We start from the raw sequence: 16,309 nt of genomic DNA, 5'->3' as shown, positions 1-16,309 counted from the left end.
TAAAAGGCAAGGCTAACAGGTGTAGGGAAACTTGGTTATTGAGGAATATTGAGGCTCTGGTAAAGAAAAAGGAGGCACATATCAGGTATAGGCAGCTAGGATCAAATGAGGTGCTTGATAAGTATAAGAAATGCAAGAGAACACTTAAGAGAGAAATCAGGAGAGCAAAAAGAGGACATGAGGTTGATCTGGCAGATGGGGTGAAAGAGAATCCCCAATTGTTTCTACAGCTATATTAAGAGCAAAAGGGTAGCAAGGGACGAAATTGGTCATCTATGCATGGAGCTGAGAGATGGGGGAGATCTTAAATTAATTTTTTGCATCCGTATTTACTCTGGAGACAGATACAGAGACTGTAGAACTGAGGCAAAAGACTAGTGAGGTCATGAACCATATCCGGATTACGAAAGAGGAGGTGCTGGCTGTCTTGAGGTGAATTAAGGTGGATAAATCCCGAGGGCCTGACAACGTGTCCCTTTGAATCTTGTGGGAGGCTAGTGCAGAAATTGCAGGGACCCTGGCAGAGACATTTAAAACATCCTTAGCCATGGGTGAATTGCCGGAGGACTGGAGGATAACTAATGTTGTTTCGTTGTTCAAGAAAGGCTCTAAGAATAAGCCGAGAAATTATAGGCTGGTGAGCCTGATTTCAGTCATGGGTAAATTATTGGAAGGTATTCTGAGGGACAGAATATATAAGTATTTGGATAGACAGGGCCTGATTAGGGATAGTCAACATGGTTTTGTGTGCGGTAGGTCATGTCTAACCAATCTTATAGAGTTTTTTGAGGAGGTTACCAAGAAGGTTTATGAAGGAAAGGTGGTGGACATTGTCTACATGGACTTTAGCAAGGCCTTTGACAAAGTCCCACATGGGAGGCTGCTCCAGAAGGTTAAGTCGCTTGGCATTCAGGATGAAGTAGTCAATTGGATTCAACATTGGCTTAGCGGGAGAAGCCAGAGAGTGGTAGTAGACAGTTGTCTCTCCGACTGGAGGCCTGTGACTAGTGGTGTGCCCTAGGGCTGAAAAATGGCAGATAGAATTTAATGCAGACAGGTGTGAGGTGATGCACTTTGGGAGGACAAACGAGGGTAAGACTTGCACAGTGAATGGTAGGGCTCTGAGGTATGCAGTAGAACAAAGGGACCTGAGAATACAGATCCATAATTCCTTAAAAGTGGTGTCACAGGTAGATAGGGTCGTAAAGAGAGCTTTTGGCACTTTGGCCTTCATAAATCAGGAATACAGGAGTTGGGATGTTATGTTGAAGTTGTACAAGACATTGGTGAGGCTGAATTTAGACGATTGTGTGCAGGTCTGGTCACCTACCTGCAGGAAAGATATCAATAAACTTGAATGAGTGCAGAGAAAATTTACAAGGATGTTGCCAGGATTTGAGGACCTGAGTTATAGGGAAAGGTTGAATAGGTTAGGATTTCATTCCCTTGAGCACAGGAGAATGAGGGGGAGAACTTATAGTATACAAAATTATGAGGAGTATAGATAGGGGTGAATGCAAGAAGGTTTTTTTCCCCTCAGGTTGGGTGTGAGACTAGAACTAGAGGTCATAGATTTAGGGTGAAAGGTGAAATATTTAAGGGGAATCTGAGAGAAAACTTCTTCACTCAGAGGCTGGTGCGAGTGTGGAATGAGCTGCCAGCGGAAGTGGTAGATGCGGCTTCAGTTGTGACATTTAAGAGAGCTTTGGATAGGTGCATGGGAAGGGATATGGTCCGGGTGCAGGTAGATGGGACTAGGCAGATCAGGTTGGAATAGACTAGATGGGACGAAGGGCCTGTTTCTGTGCTGTAGTGCTCTATGAGAATCAGTGATGGGCAATAAATGTTAGTATAGCCAGCTATAAGCATAAATTATATTTTTTCATACAAAGGGAAGTTTGTTCTTGAAATAATGCACAGAAGCAAGCAGATGTGTAGCTATGTAAGGGTACATTTTCTCACATTCCCTATGACCTCTGCTCCATATCCCTAGTGCAAAATCCTGGTGATCCTTGAGGTAAAACTCCAATGACTGCATTGCAGAATCATGACAAAAACACTTCAACCTATTACGAAGGCACTCACAGCTCTTTGGACAATGACAGCTGCCTTGAATTCCTTAAGGGCCTGCTTCTGTTGACTGAAGCAGCTTCTCTGCCTGTAACCACGCCAGACCTTCTGAATCAACAATGCTGCTTGCTCCTTCTCCTGCTGCAGGTACTTGGCAATTTCACCTGCAGGGAGAAGAGGATAGGTTTTCCATTAAACAGAATTGGAAAGGGAAGGACACTGCTCTTAAGAATTCAGAAGAGCTCTGTGTAAATCCTCAAAGTATGTACAGGATCAAAGCCAAGTGTAGATCAAAATACTAGAGGACAACAAATTGGCAGGAATATATGACATCTCATTGCAACGTAGAGTGAAATTGTCCCAATGTCCCTGCAGTTTTGGATAAAGCACATTCGCATACACTAAATGAATGGTACAGTGTACATGATGCAATGTCATAGAGTAATACAACACAGATAAAGGCCCTTTGGCCCTCAATTTCTGTTCTAACCATCAGGCACCCATCAATACTAATCCTGTTTATCAGGTCTTGGTCTGCAGCCTTTTATACCTTGAGTAAGGTTCAAGTGCTGCTCTAAATACTTAACTGTTGTGAGATTCTCTGTCTCTATCACCTAACTCAGGCACTGCATTCCAGATTCCAACCATCCTTGGGTGAAAAAGTTCTTCCTCAGATTCCTGCTAAACCTCTTACCCCTTACCCTGAACTCATGCGTTCTCTTTTCAGATACTCCTGCTATAGGGAAATGTTCCCCACTATCTACTCCCTCAATGTCCATCATAATTTTGGATACCTCTATCAGGTCCTCCTCTGCTCCAGATCCAGCCTATCCATCTCTCCTCACAACTGAAACTTGCAATAAGGGGTTGCAGTAATATTAAGTTGGACCCCAGTATATCCAGTATCAATTAACTCTCGCAAACTTGTCCATATTGCTGAATTCATAGTTTTCAAAGCTTCTTATAATGGTTTGCTTCAGGATGTGCATTGTGGATACATTACTGGACTAGTTACAGAGGCCTGGACATGTTCCAGAGATAGGAGCTCAAATCTCAACAGCTAGCTTTTAAATTCAAGCTAATTTAAAAAATCCTGATTTTTCAAACAGGAACTACTATCAGAAACAGTAATCACGAAACTACTGGATTGTGGTTAAAATCTTAACCAGTTCACACTCAGAGAAATGTGGTTGAATCTTAAATTCTCTCTGAAGTGGCCCAGCAAGCCACTCGAACTGAGTAATTAGGGAAGGGCAATAAGTACTGTGTTTGGATTTAAAAAATTGCAACTTATTTCCCAACTCTGCTCTTTTCAGCCAGAATAAATTCTATCTAGCTACTCTTAGAAATCTGATTGGTGCTTGATATTTATCCAGCTGAAGGCGGTTCTAAAGAGTCATGCTCTTCAGTGATTCAACTCTAATACATTTTATTCATATAGAACTACAACTCTGTGAACATTGTAACAGTATCAACATCTGTAATGTAGTATAACATTTGCAGATAATGATGACATCAAGTATGTAAGAGATAACTGAACAAGCAACCAAAAGCTTGGTCAAAGAGATGGGCTTTAAGGAGGAGAGAATGGTGAGGTTTAGGGACGGAATTCCACAGTTTGGGCACAAGGTTAACTAAGGAGCAGCTATGGAAATCAAGAGAGGTCAGAACAGGAGGAACAGAGTTCCTGGATATGTACAGGGCTGGAGACTGCAGAGATAGGGAACAGTAAGCTCACAATGGGATCTCGAAACAAGAATGTGATGCTGAACTGGAGATAATAGAAGCCAGCAAAATGAATGGGCAAGCAGTTGACCCAAAAGTCCGGTGCAGAAGTTCCGCAGATGAATTGCGAAGTTGTGTAGACTCAATCTACAGGTGTATGTGGGCAAAGGCAACTGATTTTCTGAAAAGTTATTTTACTTGCAGGCACTATCTCCAACATGCTCAGCTGCCGCTGGCGAAAATCTCGAAGAGTTCGATGTCGCCGAAGCTGTAGCTGGTGTTTTAGCTCCTCTTCCTCTCTCTCCTTTTCCTGCCGTTGTATGTCCTGTTCACGTTTTGCCCTAGTAACATTTCATAAGGTTAACAATCAGTGAAAATGGACCGTGTTTCACACAGATGCAAAATATATGCCATAGAGTACAGATGTTTTGATGACCCCTACATTTTAGATATAACTCATGAATTGGAATTGGTATCGGTTTATTATTGTCACATGTACTGAGATACAGTGAAAAGATTTTGTTTGTGTGCCCTCCAGACAGATCATTCCATACATAAGTACATTGTGGTAGTAAAAAGGAGAATGCAGAATACAGTTACAGAGAAAGTGCAGTGCAGGTAGACAAATAAAGTGCCAGGGCCATGACGAGGTAGATTGGGAGATCAAGAGGTCATCCTTTAGTGTATGAGACGTCCGTTCAAGAGTCTGATAACAACGGGAGAGAAGCTGTCATTGAATATGGTTGCTCATGGTCTTAAGCTTTTGTATCTTCTGCTCAATGGAAGGGGGGCAAAGAGAGAATGACCGGGATGGGAGGGGTCCTTGATTATGTAGGCTGCTTTCCCGAAGCAGCGGGGAGTTAGATAGAGTTGGTGGAGGGGAGGCTGGTTTACATGATGGATTGGGCTGTGTCCACAAATCTCTGCAATATCTTGTGGTCTTGGGCTGTATAAGAGGAATGCAAAGGCCAAATGCTGATCCCTGTGGAACCTTCCAATTACAAAATCACCAGTTAAGCATCCCCTTTGCTCCCTGCCACTTAGCCAGCTTTGCTTGCTAATCCTCTTGGATCTCATGGGCTTTGATGTTTTTTGACCAGACTGCCATGTGCAAGCTTGTTAAAAGGGGGCACAGTGGCGCAGCTAGTGGAGCTGCTGCCTCAAAGTCCCAGCAACGTGGGTTCAATCCTGACCTTGGGTGCTGTCTATTGAGTTTGCATGTCTTCCCTGTGACCATGTGGTTTCCTCCTACATCCCAGAGATGTATGGGTTGGTAGGTTGATTGGCCACAGTAAATTGTACCTAGAGTGTAGGTGAGTGGTAGAATTTAGGGGGAGTTGATAAGAATATACAGAGAATAAATAAAAATGAGATTAATGTAGGATTAGTGTAAATGGATGGTTAATGGTCGGTGCAGACACAGTGGGCTGAAGGGCCTGTTTGCCTGGTGTATCTATTACATGCACTGCCCTCATCAACCTTACTTGGCACTACTTCAAAAAATTCCATCAAATTGGTCAGACATGGCCTTCCCTTAACAATTCATGCTGACGGTTCCTGAATAACTTGTGCCTTTCTAAATGGTTATAGAGCCCGAAGAAAGGATTCCAATAATTTGCCCAGCACCAAACTTAAACTAACTGGCCTTTAATTACTGGCCCTTGGAGTCACATGAAGATCAGATTGGGTCAGGATAAGAGATTTCTTCTAGAATGACCTCAGTTTTTTAATGACAATTTGTTACTTTTACAGTCATCATTTGTAGTACTAATACCTATTTCCTGTTCTAATCCTGCCTGGCTGCAGGAGTAAGGCCAGGAAAACAGGGTTACCACCCTCGAACCAATGACTAAAATGAGAGGAAGGGTTAATTGCCTTTTGACATGGACTAGCAAGTCCCTTACAAGAGGTAATTAGGGATGGTTAATAAACCCAGAACTTTACAGAGATGTAAATTATAAATTGATTTATTATTATCACATGTACCAAGACACAGTGAAAAACTTCTCTTGCATACTGTTTATACAGATCAATTCATTACACAGTGCATCAAGGTGGTACAAGGTAAAACAATAACAGAATGCAGAATGAAGTGTTACAGATACAGAGAAAGTGCAGTGCAGGTAGACTATAAGTTGCAAGGTCATAATGAGGTAGATTGAGTGCACATCCAGTGAACAAATAAAATAAAATTCCTTTTCCAAATTACATATTTATAGCATTGATAAAATACTCAGACTATCACAATATTGGCTCTTTGTACAGCAAGTCCATTGGTTCCACGCACCCACCAACCCTCTCCCTTCCACCCCCCTAGACCCTGCTTTCCCCTTGACCCTGCAAGTAATTTTCCCTCAAGTACCTTAGCAATTCCCTTTTGAAAGCCCTGACTGACTGTTTCAACCACTCATAAGCAGTGATTTCCAGATTACAACCGCTCTGCATAAGGAAGTGTTTCCTCACATTCCTCCCTATGTCTTCTATGTGTCACTGTAAATCTGTGTGCCATGGATCTTGAAATATTGATCAATCCCTTCTCAACCCGTCAAGACCATATACACATCTATTAAATCACCTCCCAATTATTTTTACTTCAGAGAATGAGGGTATATATAAACTATCTAATCGGGTACACCAGGATCAAAAGCCTTACCTGAAACTCCTTTGTAAATTTGTCACGACTTTTGGAAGTTTCTTCATCCGCTTTCTTGTCTGATATGCTCTCCATGCTGCTTGGATCAAGCATGCAGCTCGGTAGAATCTCTTGAAACATCAAGAATCACACTTTTATTTTAAGCTACACTGCATAAACTTAAAGCAATAAGAAATAAAAAAAGGAAAGGTCATTGAACAGAAAAGTCATTCATCAAAATGGTGTTTCCACTCACCCAACTGTGCTTCCTACTACTGCATTAATTCCCCTGGTTTAATGACTTCACCAACTTAGCAAGAACATTGTTTAGTCTTTTATTGCAGCTTTTTCTAAGATAGTAAAAAGCTATGAGAGGCAAGTCACAGGAACTTGAACTAAGTCCACAGTGTCTTGGTTGACCTGATGGAAAAGTTGTCCAATTAGTCCCACTGCTGATCATTCCCTACAGTCTTTCAAAATTGTCCTTTTGAGTGCTTATACAGTTGCCTTTTAAGAATTACTATTAAGACCACTTCCAGAGAACAACAATGCATACCTGCTCCTTTACTCCTTGGATTGACCCAACATTGAGTAGTTCCAATAGCTGACTCAGGTCCTTGTCAAAACCTCTTCCTGTCCACTGCTTACTCAAAAGACGACTTAAACCTGGGAAGCAAATCATTCACTGATAATTTGTCAAGCATTTAGCTTCTTTTGAATTATTTTTAAATATGCGCATCATAACATAGGAAATTATAAATTATGTATACGAAGGCAAAGGCAGTTCCCTTTGCATTGCAAACTCATTTATTAATTCAACGCCCCTACAGTATTCCCTTTAACGCAAGGTCATGTAGTTCTGCATACAAAGCAAAAATACCGAAGTAAAGATACAGCTTCTTTTAAATGGAGATACAAGAGATTACAGATATTGGAAACTGGAGTCCAGGTGAAGGGTCTCAACCCGAAAAGTCCATTTCCGTCCACAGATGTGCCTGACCAGCTGAGTTCCTCCAGCAGTTTATTTATTGCTCCAACTTCTTTTAAAACCCATTTGTCACTATTTTCAGTTCCCATTCACAAGGCACTTTGTGCCTTTTGCAAAGTTCTGTACTAACCCAATGTAACTGCACTGTGTAATGAAGTGACCTGTACGATCGGTATGCAAGACGAGTTTTTCACTGTACCTCTGTACAAGTGACAATAATAAACCAATACCAATACTGTATGAGCTTCTTTCCTGTGCTTCAATAATGAGCCTATTGGTAGTGTTCTCACCTGAGTCCGAAGGTTGCAAGTTCATGACCCATTCCAGAGACTAGATCATAAAATCTCGTTTGACAGTCCACTATTGAGGGAGAGAAAAGAGAGGGAAAGAGATGCCCAGTGCAGTTGAAGGGGAGGGGAACATGTAGCTGAGTACAAAAGAGAGAGGGAGGGGTTGAGGAAGGGTGGGAGATGGTTAGGCGGGGAAGGGAAAATGATTCAAGGACAGGGAGGAGGGTCAAATGTAAGAGGGCTATAGTGAGGAGGAGGTGGATAAGGATGATGGTGTATGATCCCATCCATTGTTCAGGCATGAGTACATATGTGGTGATACATGCCTGCACGTCCACTTTTGTGCACGTGTGTTAATGTCCACATGGCAGATCAGGGTCTCGAGTTATCTTGGACCTCCATTCCTTACTGCCAGACCAAGACCTCATTGGCAAGTATATGTGGCAGCTGGTGTACAATGGCCATCCCATATAAAAATAATTCACATATAGATAACTTCCACTCCTCATCATGGAGTTCAGAACCTGGAAGGTCAGGACACTCATTCACAGCCCCAAAAGTGATAGGGCCGAACATTGTTCACTCTCATAGTCTGGGAACGCATTGCTTTGACATTGACATTGGCGTCTGAGACATGAGGAGCAGGAGCTAGCCAGTTCAAAGAACAAAGCTGTGGCTACAACCTCGAGAAGAACAAAGCAGAAAAGGAACATTTGTTTATTTAGAGTGAATTTTTGTCATTAGGAAGGAACAATCTGGTATCTTGATGACTCCTCCTTTAAGACGTGAACATCCAATCACCCTCTGGCTCACCCTACTGCAAAACCAGCATGCTTTGATCATTAGCACTTATGCTCAACAATGGAAGCTATGGATAAGGCCAAGAAGGACTTTTGCACTGTCCTTGATAAAAATCCTGGCCCACATCCCAGAAGGAGATAAACTAATTTTCCTGGCCAGGACTGGAAAAGACTCAATCCTCTAGAAAGGCAATATTGGCAAGGAGTAGGGAAAGCAAAGTTTGTCTCCAGGCAAATAGTTTGGAAGATGGTCTTGTCTTCTCTCAGATTCAATTGTAATTACTACAGAAGGGTTTCCTTGCTGTCAGTTACAGGAAATCTCATCGCCAGGGTAGAGTCCTCCTCAGCTACCTCCTCCAGTGGCTGATGAGATGCTCCCCAAACTGTACAGGGCAAATGCCAGATTCAACTTTACTAAAGTAAACAGCATCAATCACTGTACATTGTCTCAGCTTCATCAGAGAGACAGAGCAAGACCCAATCCAGGAGCCTAGTGGATTACGTCATCATCTGAGTTAAAGATGGCAAGCCTACCATGTAAATGGTGAGGATACTGCAAGAAAATCAATTTGATGGTCACAGGATCCCAAGATGAAAACTTATTTTTGACAGCATCCCCACAGATCTCTTGATGATCTCCAACCACAGGATCCACAGAGCATCCAGTGTTCGGGCTGCCCTGAAGTCCACTATAATCAGTATTGGTGAAAAGCCTCGTCTTCTTTGCCCAAAAACACCAGAATTGGTTTGATGAGAATCACGAAGAGATCCAGTAGATAATTAACCGCAAACACAAAATGTTCTGGAATAGAAACACTATCATGCCTCTGAAGAAAAGGAAAATGATGCCTCTAGACATCTGAAGGTCAAAGTCCAACAGAAAATACATGAACTAAAGACAAAATAATGGATGGAAAGAATGCAGGACATCCAGTAAGTCACTGATAAGCAGGATGTGCGGGGATCCTTTGGTGTTGCCAAGACTATCCACGGTCCAAGTACCATCCTATTGATAGTCAAGAACGGAGGTGAAAATCAATGATAGAGAGGCAGTCAGCACCTGCTGGAAGTAGCATTTTGAAGAATGCCTCAAATCTGATTCTGCCTGTCTTGACTCATATCTCAGAGCAAATCATAAGATCCAAACTTATCTCCTCCTTGGAATGATAAGTCACTGATAAAACTTGTAAATGAAAATCAAAAACCTGCAGATGCTGGACATCCAAAATAAAAACAGGGGATGCTGGAAGCCAATCAGGCAGCATCTGTGGAACGAGGACAAACGCAATGTTTCTTGATGAAGGGCCTTTGACCTGAAATGTTGATGCTGTTTCTCTTTCCACAGGCACTGCCTGACCTGCCAACTGTTTCCAGAGTTGCTTTCACATAGATAAAGGTTATTTACCGTGAAAACTGAATTGACCAGACTTAATTGGGTTGCTTCCAAATGCAGACTCTGCCATTCCATTGCAACAGAAGTGCAAACTTTCATATCAATCTAACTGAAATACATTCTAATGTTATTTTTGCTTCCCCCAAACATTGATACATTAAACCAAAGACATTCAGGTTTACACTTGGTTGCCATGATATTACATTGCTTCCTTTTGATCAAAATACTATTCATTCTATGTAAATCAGTAGAACAACAGAATACATCAAAACGATTCCCTAGCACTGAACAGAGTAGCAATCATACCGCCCAGAAAGAGATCATTTGGCCAGTTGCCTCTGCTGGCTCTTTGAAGGAACTGTCTAATTAGTCCCATACCCTGCTTTAGCCCTATAGCCCTGCAATATTTTGTTTCATCCAGTTAATAAATCTCTTTTCAAAGTTACTTTGAATTTAAATCAAAGAACCCTTCAAGCAATATCAATGCTGTATCAATGCTGTTTACAAAAAAAAATCTACGGCTCCCAGTTGGTTCTTTTGTAAAATTACTTTAAAGCTGTGACCAGGTATGTGGCACAGATAAGTACAAACAAGAGCAAAACTGAAGGGTCCCACAACAACTGTATTTATTACGAACAGAAAGACATCAAACAATCTCTCAGGTCCATGCTGGCTCCCAGCAAAGCAATCCACTCCCCTTCGGTATGCAAGACAAGTTTTTTTACTGTGCCTTGGTACAAGTGACAATAATAAACCAATTCCAATTCCCCTGTACATAGAACACTGCAGCACAGTACAGGCCCTTCGGTCCACAATGTTGTGCTGACATTTTATCCTGCTCTAAGATCTATCTAACCCTTCCCTCCCACATAGCCCCCGATTTCTCTATCATTCATGTGTCTATCTAAGAGTCTCTTAAATGTCCCTAATGCATCTGCCCCCACAACCTCTGCTGGCAGTGCGTTCCATGCACCCACCACCCTCTGTGTAAAAAACTTACCCCTGACATCCCCCTTATACCTTCCTCCAATCACCTTAAAATTATGTCCCCTCGTGTTAACCATTGTCGGACTGGGAAAAAGTCTCTGACTGTCCACTCGATCTATGCCCCTTATCATTTTGTACACCTCTATCAAGTCACCTCTCATCCTCCTTCTCTCCAAAGAGAAAAGCCCTAGCTTGCTCAACCTATCCTCATAACACATACTCTCCAATCCAGGCAACATTCTGGTAAATCTCCTCTGCACCCTCTCTAAAGCTTCCACATCCTTTCTATAATGAGGTGACCAGAACTGAGCACAATACTCCGTGTGGTCTAACTAGAGTTCTACAGAGCTGCAACATCACTTCGCGGCTCTTGAACTCAATACCCCGATTAATGAAGGCCAACACTCCATACGCCTTCTTAACAATGCTATCGACCTGCGTGGCAACCTTGAGGGATCTATGGATGTAGACCCCAAGATCCCTCTGTTCCTCCACACTGCTAAGAGTCCTGCCATTAACCTTGTATTCTGCCTTCAAATTCGATCTCCCGAAGTGTATCACTTCACACTTATCTGGGTTGAACGCCATTTGCCACTTCTCAGCCCAGCTCTGCATTCTATCAATATTCTGTTGTAATCTACAGCAACCTTCTACACTATCCACAACACCACCAACCTTTGTATCATTAGCAAACTTACTAACCCACCCTTCCACATCCTCATCCAAGTAGCCCCGCAAATTATTCTTTCTCACATGCCCATTAACTTCTTTTTGCCACTTACTAACACCAAAGGTTAATGAGCAGCAGCAATTAACCCAGCAACACATATTCTGGACGTGAAAGGAAACCAGAGTACTTAGCGGAAACCCAAAGAGTCACAGAGAGAATGTGTGAATTCCAAACAGACAGCACCCAATGTAAAGATTCCCAGAGCTTCAAGACTGCAGTGCTAAATACTGCACCACTGTGCTGCCTGTCATTTATCTTCCAGGCACAGACTTTCCAGTTTTACTTGCAGATTTAATGAACTCTTATTCCCAACTCCTATCCTCTCTTTCATCATCCGCATCTCCTATCAAATAGCACAGCAACAATGATGGACTTTCAATGAATTTAAGCTCATAGCTATCTGAGTGCAACTGGACAGAGAGTCTCATTTTATTCCTGCTGTTATAAGACTATTGAACAGTTCTCTAGTACAATAAGGTAGACTCTTGGGCTCACAATCTACCTTGTTGTGACCTTGCACCTTATCGTCTACCTGTACTGCACTTTCTCAGTAACTGTAACACTTTATTCTGCATTCTGTTTTGTTTTATCTTGTAGTACCTCAATGCACTGCGTAATGAATTGATCTGTATGAACAGTATGGAAGTTTTTCACTGTACCTCGGTATATGTGACAATAATAAACCAATTTACCAATTTATTCAGATGTGAAGCTCACTTTCTTGAGCGTCAAGACAAAAACCCAAAGCTCCTGCTATTTATTATGGTATTTGGAGCCATCTTATAAAGTAACTCCTGCCTCTTCTGTCACTGTGAATTCTATTATTGATCCACCCATCCTCGAAAGTTAGAATCCTGCTGAAATAATATTTCTATACCCTTCATGCTGAAGGTATGAAGATATATCCTGCTGTCAACCACAAACATCTTCAAGACCTTTATTGCTGTCATATTAAAAGCCAGAAACAAGTGAAAATAAATAGGTGGCTCTCTGGGCCCCTTGCTGTAACAAGATTACTAGCCATAAGGTGTCCATGGAAATCAATCAGAAGAACTTTTCATATCTGGTCAGAAAAGTACAGACTTGGAAAGACTGTGAAATGTTACAAAAACAGTTTTAAAAAATTTATTGCAGGACTGGCTTCCTGACTGTAGTGCCACACTGACTAAACATTCACATTATTCTAACATATTAGAGCAAATTTTCAACAGATCTGAATAAAGCTTTAATGAAATTAATGCATCAGATTAAGAAGTACTTACCACATGAGCAGTTTTATAAATTTTACTCTGCTTCCAAAATCTGGGTGCATTGACTTCAAAAGAAGCAAATTTTAGGACAGCTACTGTGATTTCCCACATTTAACACATGACAAATGACAAATTTATACCCCATCACATCCTCGGATTATCCCAAGTGGTTAGTTTTAAATTGCATTCAATAAAGGTTGAAAACAATTCTTTTTAAAAATAAAATTATTTTATTTGCATCCTTGCAATAAGATACTTTTGTTCAGTGCTCTACGAGCTGTCCTCCAAAGTTAAATGTGGTAAAACAAGGTTAAAATTTATTAGCAATAAAAAAATTCTACATAAATTTGAGAAACCTCAATGTCTGCCATTTCTCTGTGCCTCAAATATTAAACAGTTTTCTACTCCAGATGCTGAAAGGACTTGTTTTCCAGACCTGCTGGCAGGGGTAGGGGTATATTTTAATTTAGGTGGGATTTCCAAAGGAAAGTTACTCCAGTGAGATAATTTTTCTTGAAAGAGACAGAAAGAATTTCTGGGTATTCCAAGAGTTGTGTTTGTGTAAATGCTGCTATTCCTCTTCTTAGAGGAAAGAAAAGACCTATATTTATATAGCCACTTTTATGACCCCAGGACATCCAAAAGTAACTTGTTGCCAGTGAAGGAAAGTGTCCTAATCTAGGCAGGTTTTAGAGCACCATCTGACAAGGGTCCATCTGAGAGCCTTCAGGTAAAATGCTGCTAGGGGATTTGCGAGGGATTGTTGGTGTCCATAATAAGTGTGGCTGCATTTTCCCAAATGGAACGAGATGGGCACAAGTCTTGGAAAAAATACATTTTGACTTGGCTGGTGCTTCAATTCATTCTTTCCAGTGGGTGCTATTCTACTTCAGTCTGTTGGGAAAGACAGCTTCCCACATTATGGCAGAAAGCCGATGACACAGAAAGCCGAGTGTTGATGACACTCAAATGATTAAGTATTGAATACGGTGTAGTTTTTGTAGAAGAGGCCTGCTTAGTGGCTGGGAAGGAAAGCATTGAGAAAAAAATGAAACCTGGTTATATTGAAGGCATGGATAAGGACCTCTCATACAGTGAGCAGGATGAGTCAAGGGAAGAGACCTGGTGACATTACAGAGGAAATAAGTGAATGTCAATTTAAATCAAATTAAGCCCAGCATAGGTGTATCCATTTCTTACTGAATATGGCAAATGTTTTAGCAGATTACAACAGTATGCGCTACTGTTACCATGTGAAAAATTCTGAAAGTTCCTTCGACTTTTTGAAAGAAATTTGGCTGCTTTAACTTATGCCTGGGAATAGCCAGATATCAGGGACAACATGTATTCTTCACTTTATCTGAAGTATGACTGTAAGTAATTAATACTTTACATACCTTTGTAGGAATTGTAGAGCATTTGTAAAGTAGGAGGATGAGACTCCACTATCAACAGCATGACTTTAATAGATGTTCTTCCTATAACTGGATTGGTGCTTTCAAATAGCTTGTAAATAATTTCATCCAGGATTAATTGGATGTTCCTTTCTTTCACAGTGAGCAATATTGTTCTGAAAGGCAAATAATTACTACAATTCAGTGATTTTTATCCTGGTGCCTGGTGTTAACTGATCTCAACTGCAATACAATTCAATGATTATTATCCTGGTGCTTAGAGTTAACTGATCTCAACTGTTCTCTACTTGTTACTACCATTGGGGAGGAGGTACAGGAGCCTGAAGACCCACACTCAACGATTCAGGAACAGCTTCTTTCCCTGCGCCATCAGATTTCTGAACAATCCATGAACCCATGAACACTATTTTGTTATTCCTTTTTGTTTGCATGATTTATTTATTTTTGTAATTTATAGATTTTTATGTCTTACACTGTACTGCTGCTGCAAAACAACAAATTTCACATCATATGTCAATGATAATAAATCTGATTCTGAATAGAGGCACTGGAATTGGTCTCAGCTTCTTAGCTTTACATAGGAAGAACTTGCTAGACTTCCATCTTAACTTTGTTATTGCAAATGCACATGTCTGGATATCAGACAATAAGAAGACTGGGTTCATCTGCAATTCTCCAACGATGTGATAGTTTGCAACATTTACTACCTAAGCTCACACATGAAGCACAGCTATTTGGATGTGGTGTTGGAAAAACACTAGTGCTTATGCATTAATAGCACAGCAAGCAAACAACTCTTAAATAAGAGGAGAGAAGGGGGAATGTGGTGAAGTGCATTGAAGCACTATGAAAAGTACCGAGGAGAGGTGGGACTTGGGTTTGATTTCCTAACCACCCAAATTCCAGATTCAGCCTTACTAAAGTGAGCAAGCTAAGCAATATCCCACCACAGGTGAAACCAACAGGTACCCGTAACCAGCCAGAGTTGTTGTCAAGCATTACTTTTTTTAGGAACTGAATTAACTTTGCTATCAGACAATGTTACTCACTAACCTTCATGTCTATAACCCTGACACAGATTTCGCAGCACTTCATTGGGCCTTCCCCAAAAAGTTAATTATACTAGTGCCATTGAGATTCAGTGGATAGCACTTTCAGAGTCAGAGCAATGTGGGTCCATTGTGAGCAGGGGAGTTGATCTCAGAGTCCTGGCCATTACTAACCTCTCAATCAATGTTACTGAAAATCAGATTACTTGGTCCGTTGGACAATATGGTTTTATCCAATCCCATGTAGCCCTATTCTTCTAAAGAATTCAGAAGATGAGTTAGGGGGAGTGCCATTGCGAGAAAAGACTAAAGATGAGTTAGGATAACCATGTTCACCAGTAAACTCATCTGGGACAGAAAATTCCTGAGACTTTTAAATGAAACTGCCCATTTTCTTCTCCGCAGACTTTAGACTTTTCCAAGAACTAGGCATTACTGGGGATTATAAGAGGGGTATGCACAGGCTGCACTGTTCTCCTGGCAGAGCTAGTCTTCAGGGGCTTATCTACATTTCCTTTTGTACATTCATATACATAAAATTAAAGTTGAATCTAACAAAAGAAAACCGGCACTTAAATGGCATCTTTTTACAACCTCAGGACGTCCCAGAGCTCTTACCATCCAATGAAACATTGTTTTCTACAAGCTGTGCAATAAAGATGCAGCAGCCAATTTCTGCGCAGCAAGCTTCCACAAACAACAATGTGATTCTGACCTGATAATCTACCAGAGAGTTTGAGTGATAAATATTAGTCAGAACAACAGAATAACTTCTTGCTCTTCTTCAAAATCTGTTATGTCTATCTGAGGGAGTAGATGAAGCTTTGGTTTAAGGCAATCAACAAAAAAATGTCACCTCTGAACATACAACTCTCTTTCAATAGTGCAAAGGTGTGTCAAAACTCAAGAAACCTTAATGATTCCTGTCAGTCTTGCACTGGTCCAAGAAAGGAATCATGGAGATCTTGCTGACAGGACCC

General features: G+C 41.1%; 1 protein-coding gene across 1 annotated transcript in view; it reads right to left on the bottom strand.

Annotated features, from left to right (window-relative positions):
* The window catches only part of iqcb1 (IQ motif containing B1), a 62,797-nt gene that overhangs the window by 13,105 nt on the left and 33,383 nt on the right, over positions 1-16,309 (bottom strand). Inside the window, exons 7-11 of the mRNA XM_052021543.1 lie at positions 14,263-14,435; positions 6,984-7,093; positions 6,449-6,558; positions 3,994-4,136; positions 2,086-2,234 (exon numbers count right to left, since the gene is read on the bottom strand). Of these exons, the coding sequence (XP_051877503.1) occupies positions 2,086-2,234; positions 3,994-4,136; positions 6,449-6,558; positions 6,984-7,093; positions 14,263-14,435 (685 nt within the window). The remainder of the gene's footprint in view (positions 1-2,085; positions 2,235-3,993; positions 4,137-6,448; positions 6,559-6,983; positions 7,094-14,262; positions 14,436-16,309) is intronic.

The sequence above is a fragment of the Pristis pectinata genome, chromosome 1 (genome assembly GCF_009764475.1).
Source record: "Pristis pectinata isolate sPriPec2 chromosome 1, sPriPec2.1.pri, whole genome shotgun sequence".
Classification (NCBI taxonomy): Eukaryota; Metazoa; Chordata; class Chondrichthyes; order Rhinopristiformes; family Pristidae; genus Pristis; species Pristis pectinata.
This window is presented reverse-complemented; position numbering and strand designations above follow the sequence as displayed.